This window comes from Acipenser ruthenus, chromosome 9 (genome assembly GCF_902713425.1).
Source record: "Acipenser ruthenus chromosome 9, fAciRut3.2 maternal haplotype, whole genome shotgun sequence".
Taxonomy (NCBI): domain Eukaryota; kingdom Metazoa; phylum Chordata; class Actinopteri; order Acipenseriformes; family Acipenseridae; genus Acipenser; species Acipenser ruthenus.
In genome coordinates this window covers 1,906,617-1,930,658 of record NC_081197.1, presented here as the reverse complement: position 1 = coordinate 1,930,658, position 24,042 = coordinate 1,906,617, and the positions used below count along the sequence as shown (strand labels likewise).

The following is a 24,042-nucleotide window of genomic DNA, read 5'->3' as shown; positions in this document are numbered from 1 at the left end:
AGCAGTCTTTCAGTGTTCGGAGTTGATTAGAAAATTCCAGCTGAGGACTGCAAATTATGCATGAATGTACCACACTGTCCCAGTCCGACGTGGCTAGATTTGGCTGCTGATGTGTTTTTCTTTTTTCTTTTCTCAAGGCAACGAGAGCGACGTTGAGCCAGCACTGTGCATCGCTGGGGGAGTCGCTGGGGAAGGAGAATGAAGTGGCCCTGATCATTGACGGAGAGACGCTGAAGTATGCGCTCTCTTTCGAGGTGCGACAGAGCTTTCTTGATCTGGCGCTGTCCTGCAAGGCTGTCATCTGCTGCAGGTCAGTGCTGCTCCTTTCTAACCCCCTGCATCCTGGAGAGCCCTGCAATCCAAGAAGTTGGTTTCATGCCTTCAGTTGAACCGTGTTGTATCCCAGATACAAAACCCACCTTGTTAGTGCGGTACTAGAGAGGAAGATATGGAGCCGCGTCTCGGATAAACATAGGGTTACCAGAAGTCCAGGGAAAACTTGGATTGTCCCGGTTTTCAGCCTTCATTTTTTGTCCCAGTCAGAAACAGTAACATTGTTAAATTGTGCGAGTTTTGCTATTGTATTCCCATTTATATATATGTATATATATAATCACCTGTTTAAATGGTAATAGCTGATCTATTGTTTCTAACCTGGCTTTTTGTACATTTAACATGTTGTGGTCAGATGACAATAGAATGGAAACAATGACTTGTTTATTGTATGTTTGTAAGTGTGGCTCCATCGGTGGCTCTCTCTAATCAGGTTGCTAATGAGTGAGTAATGCATTCTCAACTTGAACACTCAGAAACATACAATAAACACACCCAATGACTGTGCTATTGTATACAGTTGTTGTAATGGCTTCAGAGTTGCTACGCTGTCAATTAATTGAAGAAAGAAAAAATTCCCAGTCTTATACTCTGAAAGTCTGGTAACCGCAGATAAACACTAACTAACTAACTAACCACTAACAATTATTAAAATAGCGGGTTTGCAGTTTATCCATGGCTTTCCTTCTTCATGAAGTATTTCCAGTGATTGATGAGTATCCTGTTGGATCCTGATTCTCCTTGGATACAGAGCTGCTTGCTCTTTCTGAATTGTCTGTACTGTGTTGATATACAGTAGTTGCACAACTCGGAATGTGATATAGTGCCCGAAGCCATAGTCTTATTGCACACTTCCTACAGTAATTTCTCTAGCAACAGGCAGTTGTCCTTGTATTTATAACACCCAAATCCTTCTTTAAAATGCGTACACTGAATATTACCCTGTGAACAGTTTCATAAGGGAGCTGTAAAAGCAGCCATAGTCTCATATTGTTAATTATTATTGTGTGTGCTGTATTGGTGTAGTAAATCAGATAATGATGTGTTTTAATAACGCCAGTATCTACAAATGGGCTACATTTAAAAAAATATAGTTAATTAAAGACTGGAGTATCTCTGAAATGTGAATTTTGCTGTGTGCGGCTGGGTATCGAACAGAAAAAGAAGGGTGAAGGACACAGGGCATGAGTAAAATCAAGCAACCTGTGCAAAGAGGACTACCTTAGTCTGCTACGAATGAGCTGACTGTGATGAGACATGCTGTGTAGGTAAGGACAGGCACTAAAGCATTATGAATGAGCTGACTGTGATGAGACATGCTGTGTAGGTAAGGACAGGCACTAAAGCATTATGAATGAGCTGACTGTGATGAGACATGCTGTGTAGGTAAGGACAGGCACTAAAGCATTATGAATGAGCTGACTGTGATGAGACATACTGTGTAGGTAAGGACAGGCACTAAAGCACTACGAATGAGCTGACTGTGATGAGACATACTGTGTAGGTAAGGACAGGCACTAAAGCACTATGAATGAGCTGACTGTGATGAGACATACTGTGTAGGTAAGGACAGGCACTAAAGCACTATGAATGAGCTGACTGTGATGAGACATGCTGTGTAGGTAAGGACAGGCACTAAAGCACTATGAATGAGCTGACTGTGATGAGACATACTGTGTAGGTAAGGACAGGCACTAAAGCACTATGAATGAGCTGACTGTGATGAGACATACTGTGTAGGTAAGGACAGGCACTAAAGCACTATGAATGAGCTGACTGTGATGAGACATGCTGTGTAGGTAAGGACAGGCACTAAAGCACTATGAATGAGCTGACTGTGATGAGACATACTGTGTAGGTAAGGACAGGCACTAAAGCACTATGAATGAGCTGACTGTGATGAGACATGCTGTGTAGGTAAGGACAGGCACTAAAGCACTACGAATGAGCTGACTGTGATGAGACATGCTGTGTAGGTAAGGACAGGCACTAAAGCACTACGAATGAGCTGACTGTGATGAGACATACTGTGTAGGTAAGGACAGGCACTAAAGCACTATGAATGAGCTGACTGTGATGAGACATGCTGTGTAGGTAAGGACAGGCACTAAAGCACTACGAATGAGCTGACTGTGATGAGACATACTGTGTAGGTAAGGACAGGCACTAAAGCACTACGAATGAGCTGACTGTGATGAGACATACTGTGTAGGTAAGGACAGGCACTAAAGCACTATGAATGAGCTGACTGTGATGAGACATACTGTGTAGGTAAGGACAGGCACTAAAGCACTACGAATGAGCTGACTGTGATGAGACATACTGTGTAGGTAAGGACAGGCACTAAAGCACTACGAATGAGCTGACTGTGATGAGACATACTGTGTAGGTAAGGACAGGCACTAAAGCACTATGAATGAGCTGACTGTGATGAGACATACTGTGTAGGTAAGGACAGGCACTAAAGCACTACGAATGAGCTGACTGTGATGAGACATACTGTGTAGGTAAGGACAGGCACTAAAGCATTATGAATGAGCTGACTGTGATGAGACATACTGTGTAGGTAAGGACAGGCACTAAAGCACTATGAATGAGCTGACTGTGATGACACACACTGTGTCACTAAATCACTGTGAGTGAGCTGACTGTGATGAGACACACTGTGTCACTAAATCACTGTGAGTGAGCTGACTGTGATGAGACATGCTGTGTCACTAAAGCACTGTGAATGAGCTGACTGTGATGAGACATACTGTGTCACTAAATCACTGTGAGTGAGCTGACTGTGATGAGACATGCTGTGTCACTAAAGCACTGTGAATGAGCTGACTGTGATGAGACATGCTGTGTCACTAAAGCACTGTGAATGAGCTGACTGTGATGAGACATGCTGTGTCACTAAAGCACTGTGAGTGAGCTGACTGTGATGAGACATGCTGTGTCACTAAATCACTGTGAATGAGCTGACTGTGATGAGACATGCTGTGTCACTAAAGCACTGTGAATGAGCTGACTGTGATGAGACACACTGTGTCACTAAATCACTGTGAGTGAGCTGACTGTGATGAGACATGCTGTGTCACTAAAGCACTGTGAATGAGCTGACTGTGATGAGACATGCTGTGTCACTAAAGCACTGTGAATGAGCTGACTGTGATGAGACATGCTGTGTCACTAAAGCACTGTGAATGAGCTGACTGTGATGAGACACACTGTGTCACTAAATCACTATCCCTACATCCATGGACACATGGAAATGGATATGTGCTGTTTGGCATCGTTCCAGCGGCACGTCTCACTGGATCTTTCGATTTGTTCTCTCTTGTTGATGGGGTTTCATTTAAGCTTTGTGCCTTACAGGGTCTGGTCTTACAGCAACAGCACCCTGGGCTTGTTTTAGATTCATGTATTGTCAGTCAGTGTCAGAGTAACACCAGGGTTTTGTTACAGTAAACACAGAGTTTGATTCTATCGAAAAAACAAATGAGAGCTGTCTGATATTTTGAATAGTGCGTGTTGGGCCGTGCCAGCGGTGAATACTGAGAGATTGAAACGGCGCCCCAGCTTCTTAAGAAAAATCAGAGCCATCACTAAATACGTGGGAAACTGACATGTGCATCAGCTAATGGGGCCCCAGAAGTCCTTGTTAGCAGGGCCTTTACTGTGAACTTCTTAACCCTGAACATTAAAGCACCAATAAAAATGATTTGGGGAGCTCGCTGTGTAAAACAAAAGCTGAATGAAACATTAGGAGGATTATAGCTCTCTACTGGTTCATCAAGCATTTTCCCTTTAGGCGCCGTTAATGTTTGCTTAGTGTAAGGAAGTGACAGGTACCCAACATGTCTGAGGAAATCTCAGTCTATACAACCGCAATAATTAAAGCCTAGAGCGACAACATCTTCAGACTGAGTGCTGGTGCATCCCGGAGCAAAAGATAAATGTGTTCACAAACGCTCTTCAGCTCTGACAAATGTAGCAACCGGCTAACAGGGAAATAAATCTGTGTTTCCCTCAATATCTCTGACCCATGTTTGGCCTTTCTCTCAGGGCGGAACTTCACTGAAGCACTGGGAGTTTTTTGTAAGGTACACCAGGGGGTCGAGCCTGTGAATGCTGCCTCCGTGCCCTTTGCTGAAATAACACATCTGCTAGCAGTACCAGGGCCTTCCTGTCGGAACCTGCAGCCTGCCCATGTCTCCAGGAAGCGGCTTTGTAGCTAATAATTGGCCAGTGTCGGGGGGCAGCATTCTTGAGAACCATCTGGAGAGTTAGGTGGGCCAGTCAAAACACACAGAGCTGAAGAGGACAGGGGCAAGTCTTTTGGGTAACTGCACCAGGGCCACTGTGTTCCTGTGCATTCCTTCAGATTCCCACACCCCTGCTCACTCGTGTATCTCTTTCCTGCACAGTGAGAACGTCGTCAGGACTGCTCCTCAAAGATAGGCTGAAGTGGTTGCTATGGTTTCAGTCCACATTGTTGACATAAAACAAAACACCATCTTTTCTTGCTTTTGAGAAACATTCTGACCATGGCCCTGTGTGACTGGAACAAATAACAAGTGATTTATTATTTATAGCATTATATATGGCTCTTTGAGCTAAAATATATATATATATATATATATATATATATATATATATATATATATATATATATAGATATCATTCCACATTAGTAGTAAGTGGATTATATTTGAGCTATCACAGCACTTGTGGGAGAGACTGTTCATTACAATTTTCTATTAAGGGAGACACAGATATTTTGTGAGAAAGTAGTTTGAGTGAAGTTATCTGGCAGCAAATTCCCCCTCCCCAGTTGCATTGCTTTCCTAGAAAAAGGAGAACATTTCAGGGTACCATTCTACCATTCTACTTGCTTGAATCATTAAGCATATTTTTTTAAAGAGGAGACACTTCTCTATTCAGAGATACCAGGTTATTTAGTAAGTAAGGCATCTGAGTGAGGAAAAATGGGCAATGCAGTCCCCACCTTAGTCTTGCTGTAAATCATTTGTTGTCTCCAAACTTGCATTGCATGTGTGTTTCTAGTAGCTGTGCTGGTAAAATTCAAGACACGTTTTTCTTGTACCTGGATGCTGCCACCCCACTCCATCGTCCAGCTTTGTAAACAGAAGAGCGCAGTCCAGGGATTCACAGCTGTATCTCCCATTCCTTCCAGAGAGCAGGAGTTCATCATGACCAATAATAAACCCCCTGAGAGGCAGTCTAGCAGGACTGCACCCTGTTGTTTGCTGGAAAGGAGTTCTGAATGCTGGTGGATAGTTACATTTGGGCAAGTAACTGGATAGTTAATCCTTTTATTAAGCTGATTAGAGAACCTGTCTTGAAAAGAAGCACACTCTTTTCAAAATACACCCACACAGTTTTTACATGAATTCACTTCACATTAAGATTGCATGTGATACAGGGGGCGTGCAGTATAATCGGTTAATAGTATTCTGTTGTATACAGGGGTGTTTTTGATAGGGTGCTATACAAAGGTGGCATATAAGAGGTGAAACCCAAAGCAGCCCTGCCATGCAGATGTGCCATTTCTTTGTAGAACCTCTGTTTCTCAGATACTGTACAGGTACATTCTGTTTTATGAGGCTCACACTTGGTGGGTCTGGGTTACATGCTTGCACTTGAGAGCCTCCATAAGGTAAAGTGATATGTTTGCTTGGAACACATTCTTGTCGGGTGTGTTCATGAGACCAGGCCAGACCCCTGTGGTTTTGACAGGATGTGAGACGGGAAGCTGGCTGCAGAGCGGCTGTCCCTGCAGGATTCTCTGAGCCTCGAGCAGCACAGCACTTTGCACTGGCCGTGGAGACAGGAGGAACCGCTCTCTTATTCTTTACAGTAACCCTCTGCGGAGAGAAAAGGAGGAAAGTGAGGGGAAAAAAACAAAACAATTGCCTACAGCTCTTCCAACACATGCCGTGGCCACCCGTGTGTGTGTGTGTTTGTGTCTCTGCCCTATTCTAGTGTACCTCTTTAACCCTTTCAGTCCTGAATTATATTATTATTTGAGTATACATAAGAACAGGACAAAACCTTTCTTTTTTTACATATATTTATACCTCAGACTGGGACCTAGGAGTCCCTTGAGGTTCCAATGTGATTATCTGCTCTTTTGTTTTCCCGATTTCTGGCACATACGGCACTAAGATAAAGCGGGACTGAAAGGGTTAATTAACTGTACAGAGAGCTGATTCATTCGTTTTGTGTTTGAAATGCGCGGTTATGAAAGAAGCCATTGCTTTCATTAGTTGATGAGCAGTTGTGGTCTTGTGTGGAGAAGAGCGTTAGTATAAATGTTAAACACTTGTTATAATAAACAGGCGCTTGTAATGTGGAAATGGGTTTCTAGGTGGAGTAGCAGGATGGTAAGAATCATCTGGCATATAATGACCGGTCACTGATGCTTAATTACGACTGCTTCTGGAATAGCTGATTCTACTAGGTTGTACCAGTGGGAGAGTGCAACTGCTTTTCCAAATGGTGAGTGAACTCGGCACCAGACAAAACCATATTTGTTTTGAAAGCTATTTAAAGCGTTCCAGCCCGCACTTGCTTTGCTGAATTCCCTGGATTCTTTTTTTCTTTCTCCCTCTCTCAGTATTTCTGTCTCGGTTCTCAGTTTATCGCTGCGTACTGCCCTCCCTGCTCATTCTCCCTCTCCCTCTTCATCCCAGTGATATGCTGTGCTGTGTGCTGGCAGACAAAGACGCTTCTTACCCTGCCTTGATGAAGACATTCATCCAGCGTTTGCCCTCACGACTTCTTCCAAATTCATGGTTGTGTGATTGAGCAGTGATATTCCCAGTTTCAAACTGCGAATGCATTATCCGAAAATAATGAAATGAAGTAACTGAACATAATGTACAACTGTGAACATCACTGGAGCACAGCATGTGATTCATTTAATAGGAACTAATACGCAAAGGAGCTGAACCATTGGCAAATCAAGAACCACTGTGTCTCTCGCTGATCTTTGAGGGTCTTTCCACTTTATTAGGAGCTTGTAGTGACCTCACACTGTACTGTTTATAAAATACCACCAGTGATGTGCCATTGTGGTACGAGAATCATTATGATAGTACAGTGTCTCAGCCCTTCATAGACAGCCCAGATTTGGGCAAGTTGAGACATGTCTTTGAGATACATAGAATGGTGCTTATTTGGCCTAGTCTTAAATAAAGCAGATACTTCCTTAGAAGGAAAGTGCTTGATAGGCTTGATATGAAATGAAATGATCTCAAGCTCTGAGGTGATATCACACCCTCAGTATGCAGAGTCGGCTTTTTGAATATTTCATTAACGCTTACCCTGCTGTTGATGACGTTTGTGGCCCCAGGGGGAGTACTGTTGTAGAGTTTTGTCAATAAATAAAAACACAAATTACTACCTGGTTGAAGCCGTGCACAAAGCTGCGTAGTAAAGTGAAAATAAATAAAGACAGTTTCTCTTGAATGATGTAAGTGATGTTATACTGGGCTGCTGTGCAGAGTTTATGAGAGAGACGCTCGCAAAGACAAGGCAACCTCAACGGAGAAACTGAGAGGGTTCTGTCCGGACTGAGCTTCGTGGACGCTGACAGAAAGCGATGGTCAGATACTGGGAGTGACAGTGACGTGAACATGTTCAAGAAACATCAATAAAGCAACATTGCAAGTTATTAACATTCTCAAAGGGGGCAGGCTAACAGCTATCAAAGCCCTAAGACAAGTTTGATCTGACACAGGTGCCAAGGTAAGGGTTAAGCACTAGTCTGAATCTGCAGGAGATGGCCACCAATTAGTAGCTGATTGGGGAACACTGAACTTGAATAGTAAGAATTAACTGGTTCCTTTTCTGCCACCAGCTGCCAAGTTCAGTCTCCCAGTGAACGGTTCTCTTGGCACAAATACTCACTCACTTTGTCAATTCTCAGGGGCACGACTACAAATAAAGTCTAATCCTGGGGCCACAAGGCCAGATTTGCTAAACTTGCGTGACTGCAGACCTGGCACTCTCTCTGTGGAGTGCACTGAGGTTAACATTCTCTAATTTGTTTCTCGTTTTGGAACATTAGCTGTTTCTCTTTGTGCTGTCATTCCCATACACATCATCAGTTTGAGGCGTCAACATCGTTTCCTATTATAAACAAAGCCTTCAGCAAAATAAGAAACTAAGTACATATTTTTTTGAAAAAGAGCACTAAAAAATACGTTCTCACTCACATCTCACACACACACGCACACACACACTCACACGCACTCACACACTCATTCTCACACATGCACACTCACACACACACTCACACTCATGCTCACACACACACACGCACACTCACATGCACACTCACGCTTACACACACACATGTTCTCACACCGCTGGTGCCTTGTTTTCCTGCTGTCTTCCATCATGCTTTAAAAGTTCAGAGCGCTCATTGGTTTGGCTGAATCACCGCTGTTCAGTCAGTCAAAACGAATTATTGCCCAGCTGAGCATTAGCATACAGTAAGCCTTTCATAGTGCAAATGTGAAGAGTTTCTCAAAAGGAGGCTTAAAGCCAAAGAAATGAAGAAACCTATTTCATTTCTCAAGCAAACGGACAGAGCTGAAAGCTGAAGCAGGCCTTGGCTCTGTGATCCGCAGCTGGGACTGAAAAGGGCGGAAGCAGAAAGTTTTCACCCCTTCAAGACACTTCTGATTTTTCTTTTACTTATTAAAGGGCTACTTTACCTGGGGAGCCAGACTGTATGTGTTTTTAAAATCTCAGTTACTCCCACTAACGCAGGCGCTGTAAACGTTAGAAGTGATGCGGACCACCCAGTTGTTGACCTGCTACCCCTCATAAGAAACCACAAACCTCTTTATATCACAGTAACTTTAAATGTCTTTTTAAGAAACTCCAAGTGAGACACCATCAATTTCAGCAACGCAGGACAACCAGTAAAACCGCTGTGTTGCTTAGCAACGGTAGGAACGGTTGGTAATTCAGCGTTTTATCAATGACTAATGCTACACACCTACCTTACTCCTTTAAAGTGCCACTGCCACACACAGATTTAAAACGTTCATCGTGTGCATGTTTACAATGAAACCCAACCTCTTGGTACTAGCACTTTATTTATTAGTGGTCATAAATACTGCCGATCACATCACAGCAATGAGGAAGTCATTGTGAAGTTATATATAGGGATCTTAACCCCCCCTCAGCCACACACACACACAAACGCAGTCCCTGATATGCTGTATGACCCTGGGCTAAGAATTCTGTCTTTGCGTTATCTGAAAATACCTGTGAAACACTATACAAGGGAGTTTAACTACAGCATTACTTGAAAGGGTGATGGGAGCCAACATCTCCCACTATGAGAGCTACTTCAGTCGTGGGGGTGAAGGTCACTGTGTAATCATTGTAATGCTCAAGGGAGTGGCTTCTCAAACTGGTGTGCTGAGGTCCTGAAGAGAAGAGATGATCACTCTGTGTCTGTCAGGCAGCAGTGTGGAGTAGTGGTTAGGGCTCTGGACTCTTGACCGTGGGTTCAATCCCAGGTGAGGGACACTGCTGCTGAACCCTTGAGCAAGGTACTTTACCTAGATTGCTCCAGTAAAAACCCAACTGTATAAATAAGCAATTGTATGTAAAAATAATGTAATTGTATGTAAAAAATAATGTGATATCTTGTAACAGTTGTAAGTCGCCCTGGATAAGGGCGTCTGCTAAGAAATAAATAATAATAATAATCCAGTCATTATGTCTTTGCAGAGATTTGCTGTATCCATACTAATGAAAGCCTAGAGAATTCGGGGATTTGAAAAACTGATCTGTTACTAAAGATTGATTACCGGCACAGAGTAGTAATCTGTATAATATATACACATCTCCTGGCCCACTGGACGAGGCAGTAGACCCCCCCGTAACAGACAGTATCAAGGGGGGTAGTACAGGGGTGGGGTTGCGGGAGGCGGAGGGATGCAAAGTAATTAAATGCAATACAAAGGGTAAGGTACCAGTCCATTATATAACTCTGATAGGCCAGGATTGGATGATGTGTGTAAAGGGCAGCACTTACACCCAAACAGTAGTAGTAGTACTTTCCTGATTACTTTTGCCAGTGAGTGAAAAGCCAAAAAAAATCACGCAAAATGTACTCAAAAGTTTAACTTATTCTTACAGTTTGGGTGAGCGCAGCATTCACACCAGCGCACTTCTTTTTGATCAAACAAGTTTCTCAAAATTTCCATTGCTGGAAAGACATGTTGGGTTAGACCCTCGAATCGTTTAACTTCAGTTCATCAGCTGTTGAAAGAAACAAAAACAAAAAAAACCCAGGAATGATATCAAAGCAGGTTCCAGTGCTCTGTTTAAATTGCTTAAACAAAGAAAGAGACGGGAAATAAATCTTTAACAGTGAAGCGACTCGAGCGGGTGAACACTTTATTGTGTAGTTTCTGAATTCATGATCTCGAGGATTTCCCTAGTGCCCGTCTGGCTCAATTCCTTGGGAATGGTTGCCTCGGAGCCCAGTGCGTTTCAGGTGAAGTGTGATCTCTGCTCCCTGCTCTCTGGAGAAGGGTTTTTGCTGACAGTTGTCTTCAGACTTTAATGACAATGATATATGACTTCACTCTGTCCTGGACCACAGAGGGCTTAATGCATTCTTTCAAAGCTGTTCCAAAACTGCGGCTCATGTTTCTGTATGGGAATTTTCTCCCCCCTGCTCCTTGCTGGCGGAAGAGGCCAGGCCTGGCGTTTCTCTCGGATCTGGATTGCGCTCTGAGGTCGAGCGAGCTGGGGCAGGGACCCGGCAGGAAAGGCAGGCTCTGAGGTGTGACCCAAAGGGGGGAGATTAGCAGGAGCAACATGGGGCACGAGGGGGATATTTGGCGAGAGGAATGGGTTCCCTGTATGAGGGCTGTTGTATTAAGGTCTCAGCGTTAGGGACGGATATTAATTACATGCCTTTTGACATAATTTGATTAGAGCTCTCGAGCTGTTTCTTGGCTGTCAGAGAGTGTGGAATAAGTTGCTGTGGAGGATGTGTGACTGCAGGCGGTGATGGGCGAGGGATTTGAAATCCTCATCATGGCGTCTGTCTCATATGTAAATGCTCCCACTATGGAACACTATCCACTGGCTAGTCCGTTTATTTTTGTGCATCGTTCCTCATATTAAAAAATATAATAGTAATCTGAATATTAGCTACACTCCTGCATTCATTTTGAGCCATAACAGTATGAGCCATTGTATATTCCTTTCACCTTGTCATATTTGTCAGATGCCTGGGTGCCCTTAATACCACTGTTACATTGTATCTGGCAGCCCTCTCCAGGGTTTCAAGTTGGTGCCGTTGTGTATATTGGACAGTGTGTATTGTTCGTTCGTATACATAATAAGGCTGTAATTCCTTCAAGGATTTTTGGTGACCCAAATATTCCAATCAGAATATTAGAATTATCCACAATTCCTTCAAGGATTTTTGGTGACCCAAATATTTCAATCAGAATATTAGAATTATCCACAGTAATAAAACGCAGTAAGGACGGGTAGCTTTGCATCTTTTTACCAGCCATTCCAGAGGTTGTCAGTTCAATTTATCTATCCAGGTTCATAGCCACAGATCAGAGTCTGTAAAGATGGTGCAGTGTGCATGGCAGCAGCTCTAGAGAAGCACTAAACTATTTGCATGAGAACTTCCCCTGCCATGGCAGAGAGTGGAGGAGAATCCAGGAGAGCTAATTGTGGTGTGCAGCTGCTGCCCTGGTGTATGTGAGCTATGCTGATGCGAGACTCTCACAGGGCTTGTTCTGTCTCTCCCCTCCCAGGGTGTCTCCTCTCCAGAAGTCTGAGATCGTGGACATGGTGAAGAAGCATGTAAACGCCATCACGCTGGCGATCGGAGACGGCGCCAATGACGTGGGGATGATCCAGACCGCTCACGTGGGTGTCGGGATCAGCGGGAACGAGGGAATGCAGGCCACAAACTCCTCGGATTACTCCATCGCTCAGGTCAGGACCCCAGCATGCCCTGGGGCTGGAATGAGGAGGTGGGATCACACCATCAGCTAAATGTCTATGCCGTGTAATTACAGCATATACACATTGACTGTTGTGTGTACGAGCGCTTGTCAAAGAACCAGCTCATGTTATTGCTCTATCCATCAGTTTGGACCCCAAGCCATTTCTCGTGCATGTCACAATATCAGTGATCCTTGTTTTGACCAAAGACAGAGATGTGAGATGCAGAGATAGAGATCTGCTGTACTTTAAATCAAGATTTCTACCACAGAACTATTACTCATGTCATGTCTTTAGTGCACATATGGACAATATGAGTGGTGGACCCTCCCCCAAAAAATGTTAAAAGACACATAACTTTTCTCATGGCCCGGTCAACTTTAATGTGCTCTAATAAGAATCTCAGAAGCAGCAGATAATGAAGTGTTGGAGTTGGAGTGATGTTGGAGCTGGAAATTCCCTGGATCATGTCCAGTGGATATTAATAAATCTTTTTTTTTTTTTTCACTATATGAAAATATGATGCATTATCAGCCCATGTTTGATGAAGCTATGCAGTAGATATTTACCTTGGATTGTTTATTTTAAAAGGTAGATAGTAAAACAGTGGATGCATTCAAAACACCTGTGACCAAGAATGCTTGAAGAACAGAAACAAATATCTAACTCAGGTGAAGGGAAGGCAGAGGGACGGATCTGAATCCCTTACTTCGAAGAGAAGTCTGCTGGCATTTCCCAGATACTTACCTGTGCCTGCTGTGGAGTGTTTCTGCTGAGGAGAGCAAAGCATCAGAGAGTGGCAAGCCCACACTAAACCTTTTCAGGATCACAAATTCAATTAGAATTGTATTAGGGGGTTTTAAAGACAAATTATGTTACAGTGAGTGGTTGTTAAATATCCTCATAGCAATTTAGGAGAAAGAAAGGGGCTGATTATTTCAGTCCCCACTTGCTGTACCCGCTTTCCGAACAGCCACTCTGAGGCCTGTTTGATATTGAGATCAGGATGCTGAATATATTGAGCTCGCTACAGTAACTAAAAGCTTTCTCAGCAAAAGCACGCCTTGAAGACAGCGGCCTTCAACAGCGTCTTGTGAGTGTGGAGTTCTTAATTATGCCTGGTGACACGCTATTTGGGGTGCCAGCAAGACAAGCCCGCAGATGAATAGCTGTGACTTTATTACAAGAGAGGCCTTTAAGCACTAGAAAGACAGTTCAATCCCCTGACTTGGCTTCTCTTTCTCTTTTTTTGTTTCGTGTGCAGTTTTGCTATCTAGAAAAGTTACTGTTAGTCCACGGGGCCTGGAGTTACAACCGTGTGACCAAGTGCATCCTGTACTGTTTCTACAAGAACGTGGTGCTGTACATTATCGAGGTAAGCGCTGCGCTTGAAGCTTTGTTTTGTGAAGTATTACGCGCTGATAAGAATGTTAAACTGACAGCATGGAAGCTTTAAAATGGCTTCGCAATGGCAATGCTTTTAGATTTGGAACAGATATTGCACAGCGGTTCTGATGCTGTGACACTGTCATGGTTCCCTGCTCCAGTGGATTGTATATCAGTTCATAACAGGGTGACCCCTTTGCTGTGAGAAAGAGGTCAAGCAGACAAAACCAAGCCTCTAACACAGCATTTAAAAACACATTAAGAACTCGCAGTGTCATGAAATCCAATATGGTGTGCAGTGTCTCCTCGGAGAACCTGTTTCTGTTACATCAGGTCTTTTAAAACCAGTTATCGGATTTAAATGCGCCATGCCTTTTTACAGTGAAAACTGGTTTTATGAGCTGCTGGGACATACAACACAGGCATTAGAATGCAATAAACACGTGGTATGGTTCTGAGGAAATCACTTAAAAGGTAACGATCTCTGCTGTTTTTTTATGGTTAGTTTATCTGTGGGGGTTTTTTACTTTAAAAGATTTACTGGTTGTAGGAAAGACCCTGGGCTACTTGAAGTACTAATTTACAGACACTGTAATTTACAGGCCTGGATTAAATCTATATTACGGTGCTGCCAAAACAATTATGGCAACGCAATAAACTTTGATTTAATCCAGGCCCCAGATTGTTACAGCTAGTATTGTAAGCTGTACACAAAAACATTGCGATGAAAAAGTTGGTGATAAATGCTGTAAGTATTAGTATTAGCACTGTTTTTTAACAGACAAAAAATTGTTTCTTTTGGTAAGACTGTATATTAGGGGTGTGCTCATACTTGTAACTGCCTTTAAGAAGTATTTATCGGCAGGTATTAAATACATCCATTCATTCATGTGTCAATATCAAGTTTTCATTGCCAGCCTACGGCTGAAAGGAAAATGTGTTTCAAATCGGCTTTTACACATTAATTGCCATTGATTGGTACTCGATTGTAAAGGTGAGGGAAGGACAGCTTTTCTTGTTTTGAAATCAGCACATTAATGAATGGATTTATTGAATACCTACCAATAACAAATACATCCTAAAGGCAATTACGAGTACGGGTGCGAGTGTCATATCCCATATTGAGGTTGGGAAGAGTATGCTCAGTCCACTTTAGGTACACAGTATGTTAGCAATGAGAATGCTGTCAATTGCAGGTATACAGTATGCGGTCACATCCACACCAGCAGCAGCGCATTCTAAATATGTGCAATGAAAAGAGTGTCGACATCTATTTTCAAACAGGAGGAAAAATGATCCCGTCCGCAGACCAATCTGGCAAGCAAAAGGACATTCTGCATTGACAAAGGCAAAGGTTAAAATGTCTGGAGGGATCCGTGTGTAACCGCTGTAAGTGGGAATATGGTTTGTGTTCACTGTACAGTAGTCAACCACACCCTTTCCAGATTCAGCACAGCAAAGATTTGACAGTGTCCTTGCAAGGTGTCTTGAGTAAGCAGTGCTGTGTGCATGGTTGTACAGAGCAGCCCTCCCTGTAACTTACCAGCAAGTCGATTCTGACCATTCTGTTTGCACCCCCACTGTTGAAATCATATCTCCCTGTCTTCTTAATGAAGATCATCCATCTCTATCTGCCGTACAGTGATTATAGCACTTAATGTAATGCGTTCAATACCAAAGACAGAATTCGTTTTACAGAGTCCTGTTTGATAATCGTTTAACAGGTGGCGTCCCCAGCAGAGGGTACTCTTGGTATTTTAAAACACAGAAGGTGCTGTCTTTTTGTGCTGGATTGCATTAGTGTGTAAACTAGTCCCCCGGTGTCAGGATTGTAAATGTAATAGGTGAGATAATGAGCTCAGGGTTTGAACAGGCTGAGCTGATCGGATAGAGAAGCTAACGATAGGCACCTAACTACTCCACTCACAAGCACCGCAGGCAAGGACTCAGTCAATGGGAACATTAAACAGGAGGAGCCAAGATCTCATTCCAATTGGCTTTTGTTGTTTAATAAAGGGAGGGTAATCCTCTAATCGGGGCAGAGCACTGGCTGCGTTCTCCTGCTCGCTCCCGATTAAACAGGGAGCCCATTGTGAGGTCAAATTAAACAGGCAATAGGATTTCACTTTATGACTTTGTGGTATGTTAAAAGCAAAAGAGGAGGTAATCCAGATTAGGGGAACTGCTGTTTGATATCATATAACCTCCAACCTTCCGCGTGAAAACCGCTGATGGATCCTGAGCCTGAAATAAAAAAGATGAACGATGAAAAAAAAATGAACTCCTTTCTCACACTTTGTCATTTTCACTTTCAGTTTATTTCTGCTGTGAAATAAAGTCTGAATCCTTTAAGACCCAATTTGAAGTTTTTCGTCTCAGCCAGCTACTAGGTACCAGTCGTGTTTACAGTAATGCTTGTTTCTACAAGAACTTTTGTGTTATAAAACTCGAAAGGTCAGTAATCCATTGTGAGAGTATGATGGGGCTTTGGGTCCGGTTTTCCCCACATGCTGACAAGTAAGTGTAACGGGCAGTGTTGCGTGATACACTGCTGTAACAGGCAGTGCTGTGTGATGCAGTGACGTTACGGATTCTGTCCCCTGTTGGAGAGCTGACATGAGGTTAAAAGCTCTAAAACCATGAATGCAGACGAGCCCGGCTCTCTTGCATTGTGGTTAAGGCGCTTGCTTGTAGTGCACAGGGCCGCCAGTTCTGGCCCAGTCTCCTCCCTGTTACATGATCCATACATCACAGACTGGCCTCGACACTCAGGGCACAGATTCACAGACTGATTAAAGGAAAAAGTGTAGAAGCGATGCCTCCAATGAAATGCCATTTGAGACCGTTGAGTCTTGAGCATCTAAGCAAAATGCAACAAAACCAATAACACCTCCAGCATTCCACCCTATATAAGCAAGGCTCTGGGAGAAAAAAGTCACAGAAAAATAAACTGTTTGTCATAGTTTCAGGGTCAGGCCAGAGCTTTTCAGTTTTTGCGCTCTCGCTGACTGCATTTCCACGGCGTCGACAGATGCTGGCGCTTTTGTCAGCAATGTTGGAATTTCACTTGTTTGTATAATTCCTGAAAATGTTGATGGGTGTCATGGAAACGATGACAGATGTGTCAAGATCTGACCCCCACCATGTAAAAGTGCAGGGTAATGATGCACAGTACAAAATTTGTCCACAATGCTTAGACGCACAAACCTACCTACACACCCTAGAACATTCTTCAAGTCTCTCTGGAGCCACTCTGGTTTTTCTTTTCTTGGCTGGATAGAGCGAGACAAACTTAGACCCTGCTGGCATTTCTCTTTTTTCACACCAAATATTATCTCCGTCCCTTCCAGACAGGCGGACAGTCCTTCTCTGGAGTTCCCATTGATTGTTTCTGACACAGTGACCTCACTGTCTCCAGGGACTCCACAAGAGTGCGGTGGCTTCATTCCATTGGAGGCTCCCTGCTTAAACAGTAAATACGATTCTGGAGTGACTGGCATCTCGGCTGTCAAACCCACTGCACTGGAGATAGACCCAGAGAAGAGCTCCCTGGTCTGATAGCCACAGTGCGGCTGATTGCACTGGAGATAGACCCAGAGAAGAGCTCCCTGGTCTGATAGCCACAGTGCGGCTGATTGCACTGGAGATAGACCCAGAGAAGAGCTCCCTGGTCTGATAGCCACAGTGCGGCTGATTGACTCTCCTATGTATTGTAGCTCAGCAATGTGAAATGCAATATTCTCAGCCTAATGGGCTTCTTCCCTGGAAGCTGCAGGCAGCAGTTTGGGTAATGGAATCTTCTTAACCGTTGTCATTACATGCATGTCATCGGGTCTGACGAGCAGCGGGTTTATCTCTTGACAGCCGAATGTCATTATAAGGGCAGAGCACGCTGGGTGATTATATTTAGTTTGGAAGCGGCGTCTGGTTAAGCACGGAGATGGATAATAGAAAGAAATGTGAGACGAACACGCTGACTTTCATTTGTTATAACTTCATCATCCCAGCGATGGCAGGTGCTATTTTTCTTGACAAGGGAAAAGTGATTGCTCATCATTATGCAATAGCAGATAGTCCACCCCCTCCCTGTTTGAGATTCTTCCTTCTTGGTTCAGTATTTACTGCCAGATCCTTCATTCCTCTGCTATGTCGGTTTGTCTGAAACGTCACCAGCTCTCAGTGACTCGTGCATAGAAGCACATATGACTGGGGAAGATGCAGTTTCTTAGCACACTATTGGATCTCTAGAATAACCACCCTAGACCTCCCTTGTGGCACGACAGCAACATTACTGACGGCCACTAACCCTGACCTGTGTGGATTGATGGTCAGGGAACGTTGTTGTGTTGGTGGTATGGAAAGATACAGGACCCGGTTTACCAAGCACCGGTGAAAGGATAATTAAACTGTTGAAGTTACAAAACTAGTAACACATGCCAACTCCGGATCTTTGAGCCCTCAAAAATAACTGCAGTGTTTGTTACTAGTTTTGGATCATAAACTGTTTAATTTTCCTATTAACAAAGAAAACATTTTGGCATTAAGTCCGTAACAAATCTGACCGATAATCCTTTTGAAGCAGGACAGCTGCTAACATGATATTCAGGTACTTGTCGGTTTAATTAATAGCCCCGGCCAGAATGGTCCTTTCTAATGGTCGGTAATGCGATCTACTGTACACAATACATTTGTATAGTTTGTATTGTATACCATATTTCCCTATAGACACACTGTAGTGCATTTCAAGCATACTGTGGTGGAACAGGAATGTGCAAATAGCATTAACAGATTAATCAATGTATCTCACAAGCTGGTTTAAAAACTTGTGTGGATTGATTAATCAAATCTGCCTGCGTTTCCTTACATCGGTTTGTGTGATGAATGCATTTACTGTACTGAAGCAGCTGCCTTCGCAGTGGAGTTTGTTTTTGTACTGGCTATTACAATTCCAAATGATATGGGAATTAGAGGATATGTGATTAATTAAGAGCCCTGGTAAAGACTGGTGACATCAGCTGTAACTAAGGGCAGTAAGGGAATGTACTGGAAGTGGCATCGAGTCTCCCATGATGGGCCATTATGCCCTTTCAGAGCCCACCCTTGCTAAAACAAACACAAAATTACAAACACCGCCAATCCAGGGGAGCAAGCCGAAGGCTGCTATTGGCTGCCCTGCAGGGTCGTCCTCTGCCAGTAAACCTTGACTCCCTCCTGTAGCGTGTGGATTAACCTCCAGTATACAAGTCGGCCAGAAGGGCAGAGGTCAGAGCCTGCCTTTCATACACATGAGGGGCGAAGGGGAAGAAGCTGGGAGTGACGGAGGTGATTAATGTAAACAGGCACTTGACTTCTCTTTGGCTTATAGAGGCAGTCCATAAGGTGGTGAAATGCATTGCCTGGCCCCGGCAGTGGTTTAACATGAACCTTTCCAGAGCAGGCAAGGCGCAGCTCAGGGAGTTCTAAAGGATCCGGGTTGGGGATCCGGCAATCATTTATCTGGACCCTGCAGCTCATGAATAACACAGTGCTGTCAGCCGAGCCGGAGAGTAACCAAGCTTGCATGAGCCGCCCTGGAGAAAATGAACCCGGTAAGAGATCAGACCCCGCGGTGAGCTCCTGAACCTCCTGGGGGCCCACGTGCTTCTCATACCTAATGCACAGGCTCATTGGTCTTGAAAGCCGGTGCCTGGAGAGTCGGGTTAGACCGGGGTCGGCTGAAGCAAGATGCTCCCATTAGGCTTTTTCTTCCTAAGTGATTATTGCAGGTGTAACCTGTTCATTTGTCTGTTTGCTTATATACAGTAATTTAGCAGGGTTTGTGGTTAGATTATACAAATATATATAAACATTCTCCGGCTAAGAGAACACCCCTCAGGAAGCAAGCAAAGTGTTCTCTTAGCCAAAGTGTTCTCTGAGACGGAGTTAACCACCAGACACAATATGAATCAATAAATAAATACATATGTATCACTTGTCATGATGCATGTGCCTCAACATATGAAATGAACAGAATAACTAAGAGAAAAGCAATAGGCAAGTGTATGTTAATAAACTATAATAATAAAGTAACAGACAAACTAACTGTCAAACTAAATTAACACAGGAGCTTGATAAGGTATTTAAACAGGTAAAATTTAAGGAAAGATTATATAAAGTATTCATTTAAACTACAGGGATTTATATGTCTGTGGCATCAGATTTGGTAAAGATTAGCGATGTTATGTGTTAGTAATAGCGGTTCAATGTACAGGGATTAGAGCATTCCTGACACAGGTATGCAGAGGTCATGCATGGCGAATATGACAATTGCAATCCTGAAACAATGTGCCTTTAATGTAATACCTTAGTAAAGGCTTATTTCACTTCCCTCAGTCAGACTGCACTTTGTCTTTTTCTGAAAGTAGTCATTATTGCTCGCATTGCAACGGGTTGGCTCATTTTAGTGCACGTGTGAAGTAGAGGAGAGTGGAGACTGTATGTGTGACAGAAAGGCTAATTTCTGTTGTCTGTCACCTGTAGTTTAAGCCCTCCAGATATTTGGTTAACTCTCAACACTTTTGTTTAAACCAGTTGTGGAGGAATTTTAAGCATGGCCAGCAATCTGTTCGAGTTTTGGTTGGTCCCGGTGGGGGGCACGTTATTATTTTCTCACTGTTTGCGAAGTCTATAATCACAACCTTGTCAGTTGGCATTTCAGTTTCGTCACAGAAAGCCTTGTTATGGGCATGCACAGTAAAGTGTTTCATAGACAAAACGTACATTTTGAACACATTTAATCAGAGCAGGTTTTTTGATGTTTGCTTCCTGTTCATTGTGTGTGTTGGGGGGTGGAATACGGAAATATTTACAGGGACTATGGGAGCTAGCGTGCACAATTAAACATCAGCGATCTGTATTCTGAGTTGAAACCTCAGCTGAAATGCTCACAAAATCCTAAATACACTGCAGTCCAAAAACTTTTCTCTCTGGGCCCAGCAACCGAAACTTGAACTAAGAAGAATTCGGCCAAAACAACAGATCACAAGCAACGTATTGAAACCGATATTAAGCAAAATAACGAGTGCTTTACTATTGAAATGAAATGGTATGCAGTTATTTTAACAAATGTATTCGTCTGTACTGGTTACTTTTTCTACCCCTCAAGATAAAGTCAGGAATCGCTTTGCCTGAGAGAAAGTGCTCATGTCCGAACTGTCCAAACCTCCCTCTAGCATGAGCTCTGGCCTTGACCGCCCACAAAGCAAGACCAGAGGTCAGGGCTTTTGACCGAGTTATAAACATGCCAACAGACTTCCCTTAACTACAAATGGCGGGTCAGGCGGTCGCTGTGCTTACAGTTCACGTCCAAGTCATGCAGCAGTAACAGCTTCTACGCTTCGGTAAGATGGTTCAGTTGTTATACACAATATAGCTTTTAAAGGAAGAGGACTCCAGTGATAGAAGTTAAGCAGGCAAATGTTTCTGCTTGGGTAAAAAGAGTCTGAATGTACTAAAAGAAACCTAAATTCAGTGACCAACGTTTAGCCCTCTTATATCAAATCATCGACATTCTCAAAAAAGTGCTGTTTTCTTTTTTCTATTCTACCTCGCCACCCCCCACAATTATCTGTTCTCAGTCTTTCATGAACGAGAATACAAAACAACACACACACAGTCACACACATGCACGCGCACACACACTCAAAAACAATAGCTCAGGTCTGAAGCAGTGAAAGGCTGAGGCTGCATTTCAGACGTGGGGTTCTGCCGATCGTCAGGGAGTGTGTAATACAAAGAGCAATGGCAGGTTTGCAATGAAACATTGCGATGCTGCGATGTTCGGCTCGACGGCTGGAGTTTCTCTGCTGCAGTTCATGAAGTCATCGGAACCCTCCTGATTTAAATACCACTTTGTATTGAGTTGCATGCCATTTATCATCCTTTTGTGTACAGTTTCTATTCCGTTCCTTCGGGGATCCGAAACCATTTTAAAGTCCCTTAAGAAAGTGTTGGTTACCTTTTCAAGTTAAAACTGCCCTGAGTTCACCTCCAGGAATTGATGGTTAAACTTGATAGAAAAGAATAAATACAGCATTTCAGCTTAGAACGCCTTTTGTTAAAAATGCTCTGGGGACATGGAGGAGAGTGTGCTGTACACAGTAACCTTTTTGTTTTTAAATAAACCCTGCAGCTCATCAAGTGCTTTGTTGGTTATTAGAAGTATTTCATGGATTGGGACGAGCCGACTGTGTTGGAGGACATGCATTTAGTTTGGATAAGAAATACATTAAAGTGGTTCTGCTGCATTTAAAATCAACACATGCTTAGGGTTGAAGTAGATTGAAGGTGTACATGATATGTATAATATATAGGAATGGGAATCCTGCAAAATCATGTTGCAGATTTACCACAGTAACCTTTTCTAAGGGTTTGCCCTTTAGGCACGTGGAAGCATGTGTATCCTTGCCTTGCTCAGTGTGTTGCTGCTGCTTTGCTGTGCTGGTTCCATCCCATTGCCTCTGCCCTCCTACACCTGCAGTGACTGAAGCCCCCTTCACAGGGAACACAGTGGGTTACCCGCAGGAGAGTGAACGCTTGTGTCCTGTTCAAAGTAAACAAAACCAATTGAGCAAAACCAGAATGCTGTGTGCATAGATCTGTGCAGAGAGAGAGAGCTGCTCTTCGGATGTCTCGGGCAACAGGAAAGGAAGCTGTGTTTATGCTGGCTGGGGTGAATAAAGCACCATTGTACCCAAAAGAATAATATTAACTGTATCCGATAAGGCAGCAACAAAGGAATGGCTGATTACAGTATTATCAGATCCATCGCTAATACCTTTCCAATGCAAAATCATTTCCTCGTGTGTTTTGTTTTGTACCCCCATGTAACCCTCACAAAGAAAATTTGAAACATTTAGTGCATTTCAAAATGTGCTAGTCACAAATGAAACATGTCAATAGGTTAAGTCGCCTGCAGTGGAATATGATTGCGCCTAGTCATTTGCAGTTGTCTTATATTGAGCTGCTTAAACAGGGTCTTGCTGTAGGTCAGTTTTATCTTGTGGCACTAGGTAAGTGTACCAGTGACCACGATGGAATCTTACGAAGCTATCCTATCAAGGGTTACTGAATTATTACTGCAAAACGTGACGTGTGATCAGTTAGGTGAGCAGATCTGTATCAATAAGAGTCTTCACCTTAGTTATTTATTGTGCAGTCCAGATATTTCCATCCTGGCCAGATATTTTGAATTGCAGAACCACAACCGTTATCAGGGAGTTCTTACATAGCCGCCAGCGGTGTAGTCCTAAAATATTGATTTAAACGAATACGAATTCACATTTTATTTGTATACTGAACTTCTAGTAATACATATGATAGGTAATGCATTTATCTAATTTCTACAAGTGTTTTCACAAGGTGTCTTTCTCCATCTTGTCAGTAGGCTTTACTTTACATGTCTGTGTGTCAGTGGCAGAACGATGATGTCGGAGCTGCCTATAGCAAATAGGAGTGGAACATTCCTGCGCATCCTGGCTCGCCTGCACTACTGATAGCCATACCGAAAAAAATATCACTAACAAAAAATAAAGGTTTACTAGAAAGAAATAGCAGCTACTACACAAACATTGCTTCAGTAGTTTTCTGCTCACTGTTTAAACATAATAATATTTTGCTGCATTGTGACTGTACTATGCCTCTACCTAAGACTACCCTTCCAATGTTTTTAAACCCATTAGATATCTTAAACTGGATACTTCAAAAGAGCTCTATTGTAGAGCCCATTGAGCCTGTATATGTCTCATAAACCATCTGTTGGACCGCTCTGGTAGCCTTTAGCCTCCTAAGCCACAGCAAGAGCAATGACAGTACCTCCCAGTCATGGGCACTTCCCATGTGAACAGGACCTCTCTGGAAAGCCCATGCATGAGCTACCCCAACGTAAATACAATACCATCAGATAACACGCAGGGCGGGTCACTTTGAAATCGTTCAAACAGTCACAGTCTCTCTTGCAAATCACTGGGATAGAGTATTTATTTATCTAAGGCTGTGACCCGTGTAACATACTGTTCGATACAGATTGTTAGCGTTCGTGGCTCCAGCATTGTCGACATCAGCGCTGCTGCAGCCCTATTCAAGAAGCATGTTAGAATATCTGCCCCAGCACTAGCTAATGCATACCGTCAGTAATCAGTGCAGAACCTGGTGTTGGAATATCTGCCCCAGCACTAGCTAATGCATACCGTCAGTAATCAGTGCAGAACCTGGTGTTGGAATTAGATGCACATTCCATGTACTGGATGTGTACAGGAAATAGTGAAA

General features: G+C 43.2%; 1 protein-coding gene across 7 annotated transcripts in view; it reads left to right on the top strand.

Annotated features, from left to right (window-relative positions):
- Positions 1-24,042, top strand: part of LOC117407247 (phospholipid-transporting ATPase IB-like) — a 174,325-nt gene that overhangs the window by 113,319 nt on the left and 36,964 nt on the right. For all 7 annotated transcript variants that reach the window (XM_059030679.1, XM_059030674.1, XM_059030676.1 and 4 more), the window contains 3 exons: positions 138-310; positions 12,159-12,342; positions 13,616-13,726. In XM_059030679.1, the coding sequence (XP_058886662.1) occupies positions 138-310; positions 12,159-12,342; positions 13,616-13,726 (468 nt within the window). The remainder of the gene's footprint in view (positions 1-137; positions 311-12,158; positions 12,343-13,615; positions 13,727-24,042) is intronic.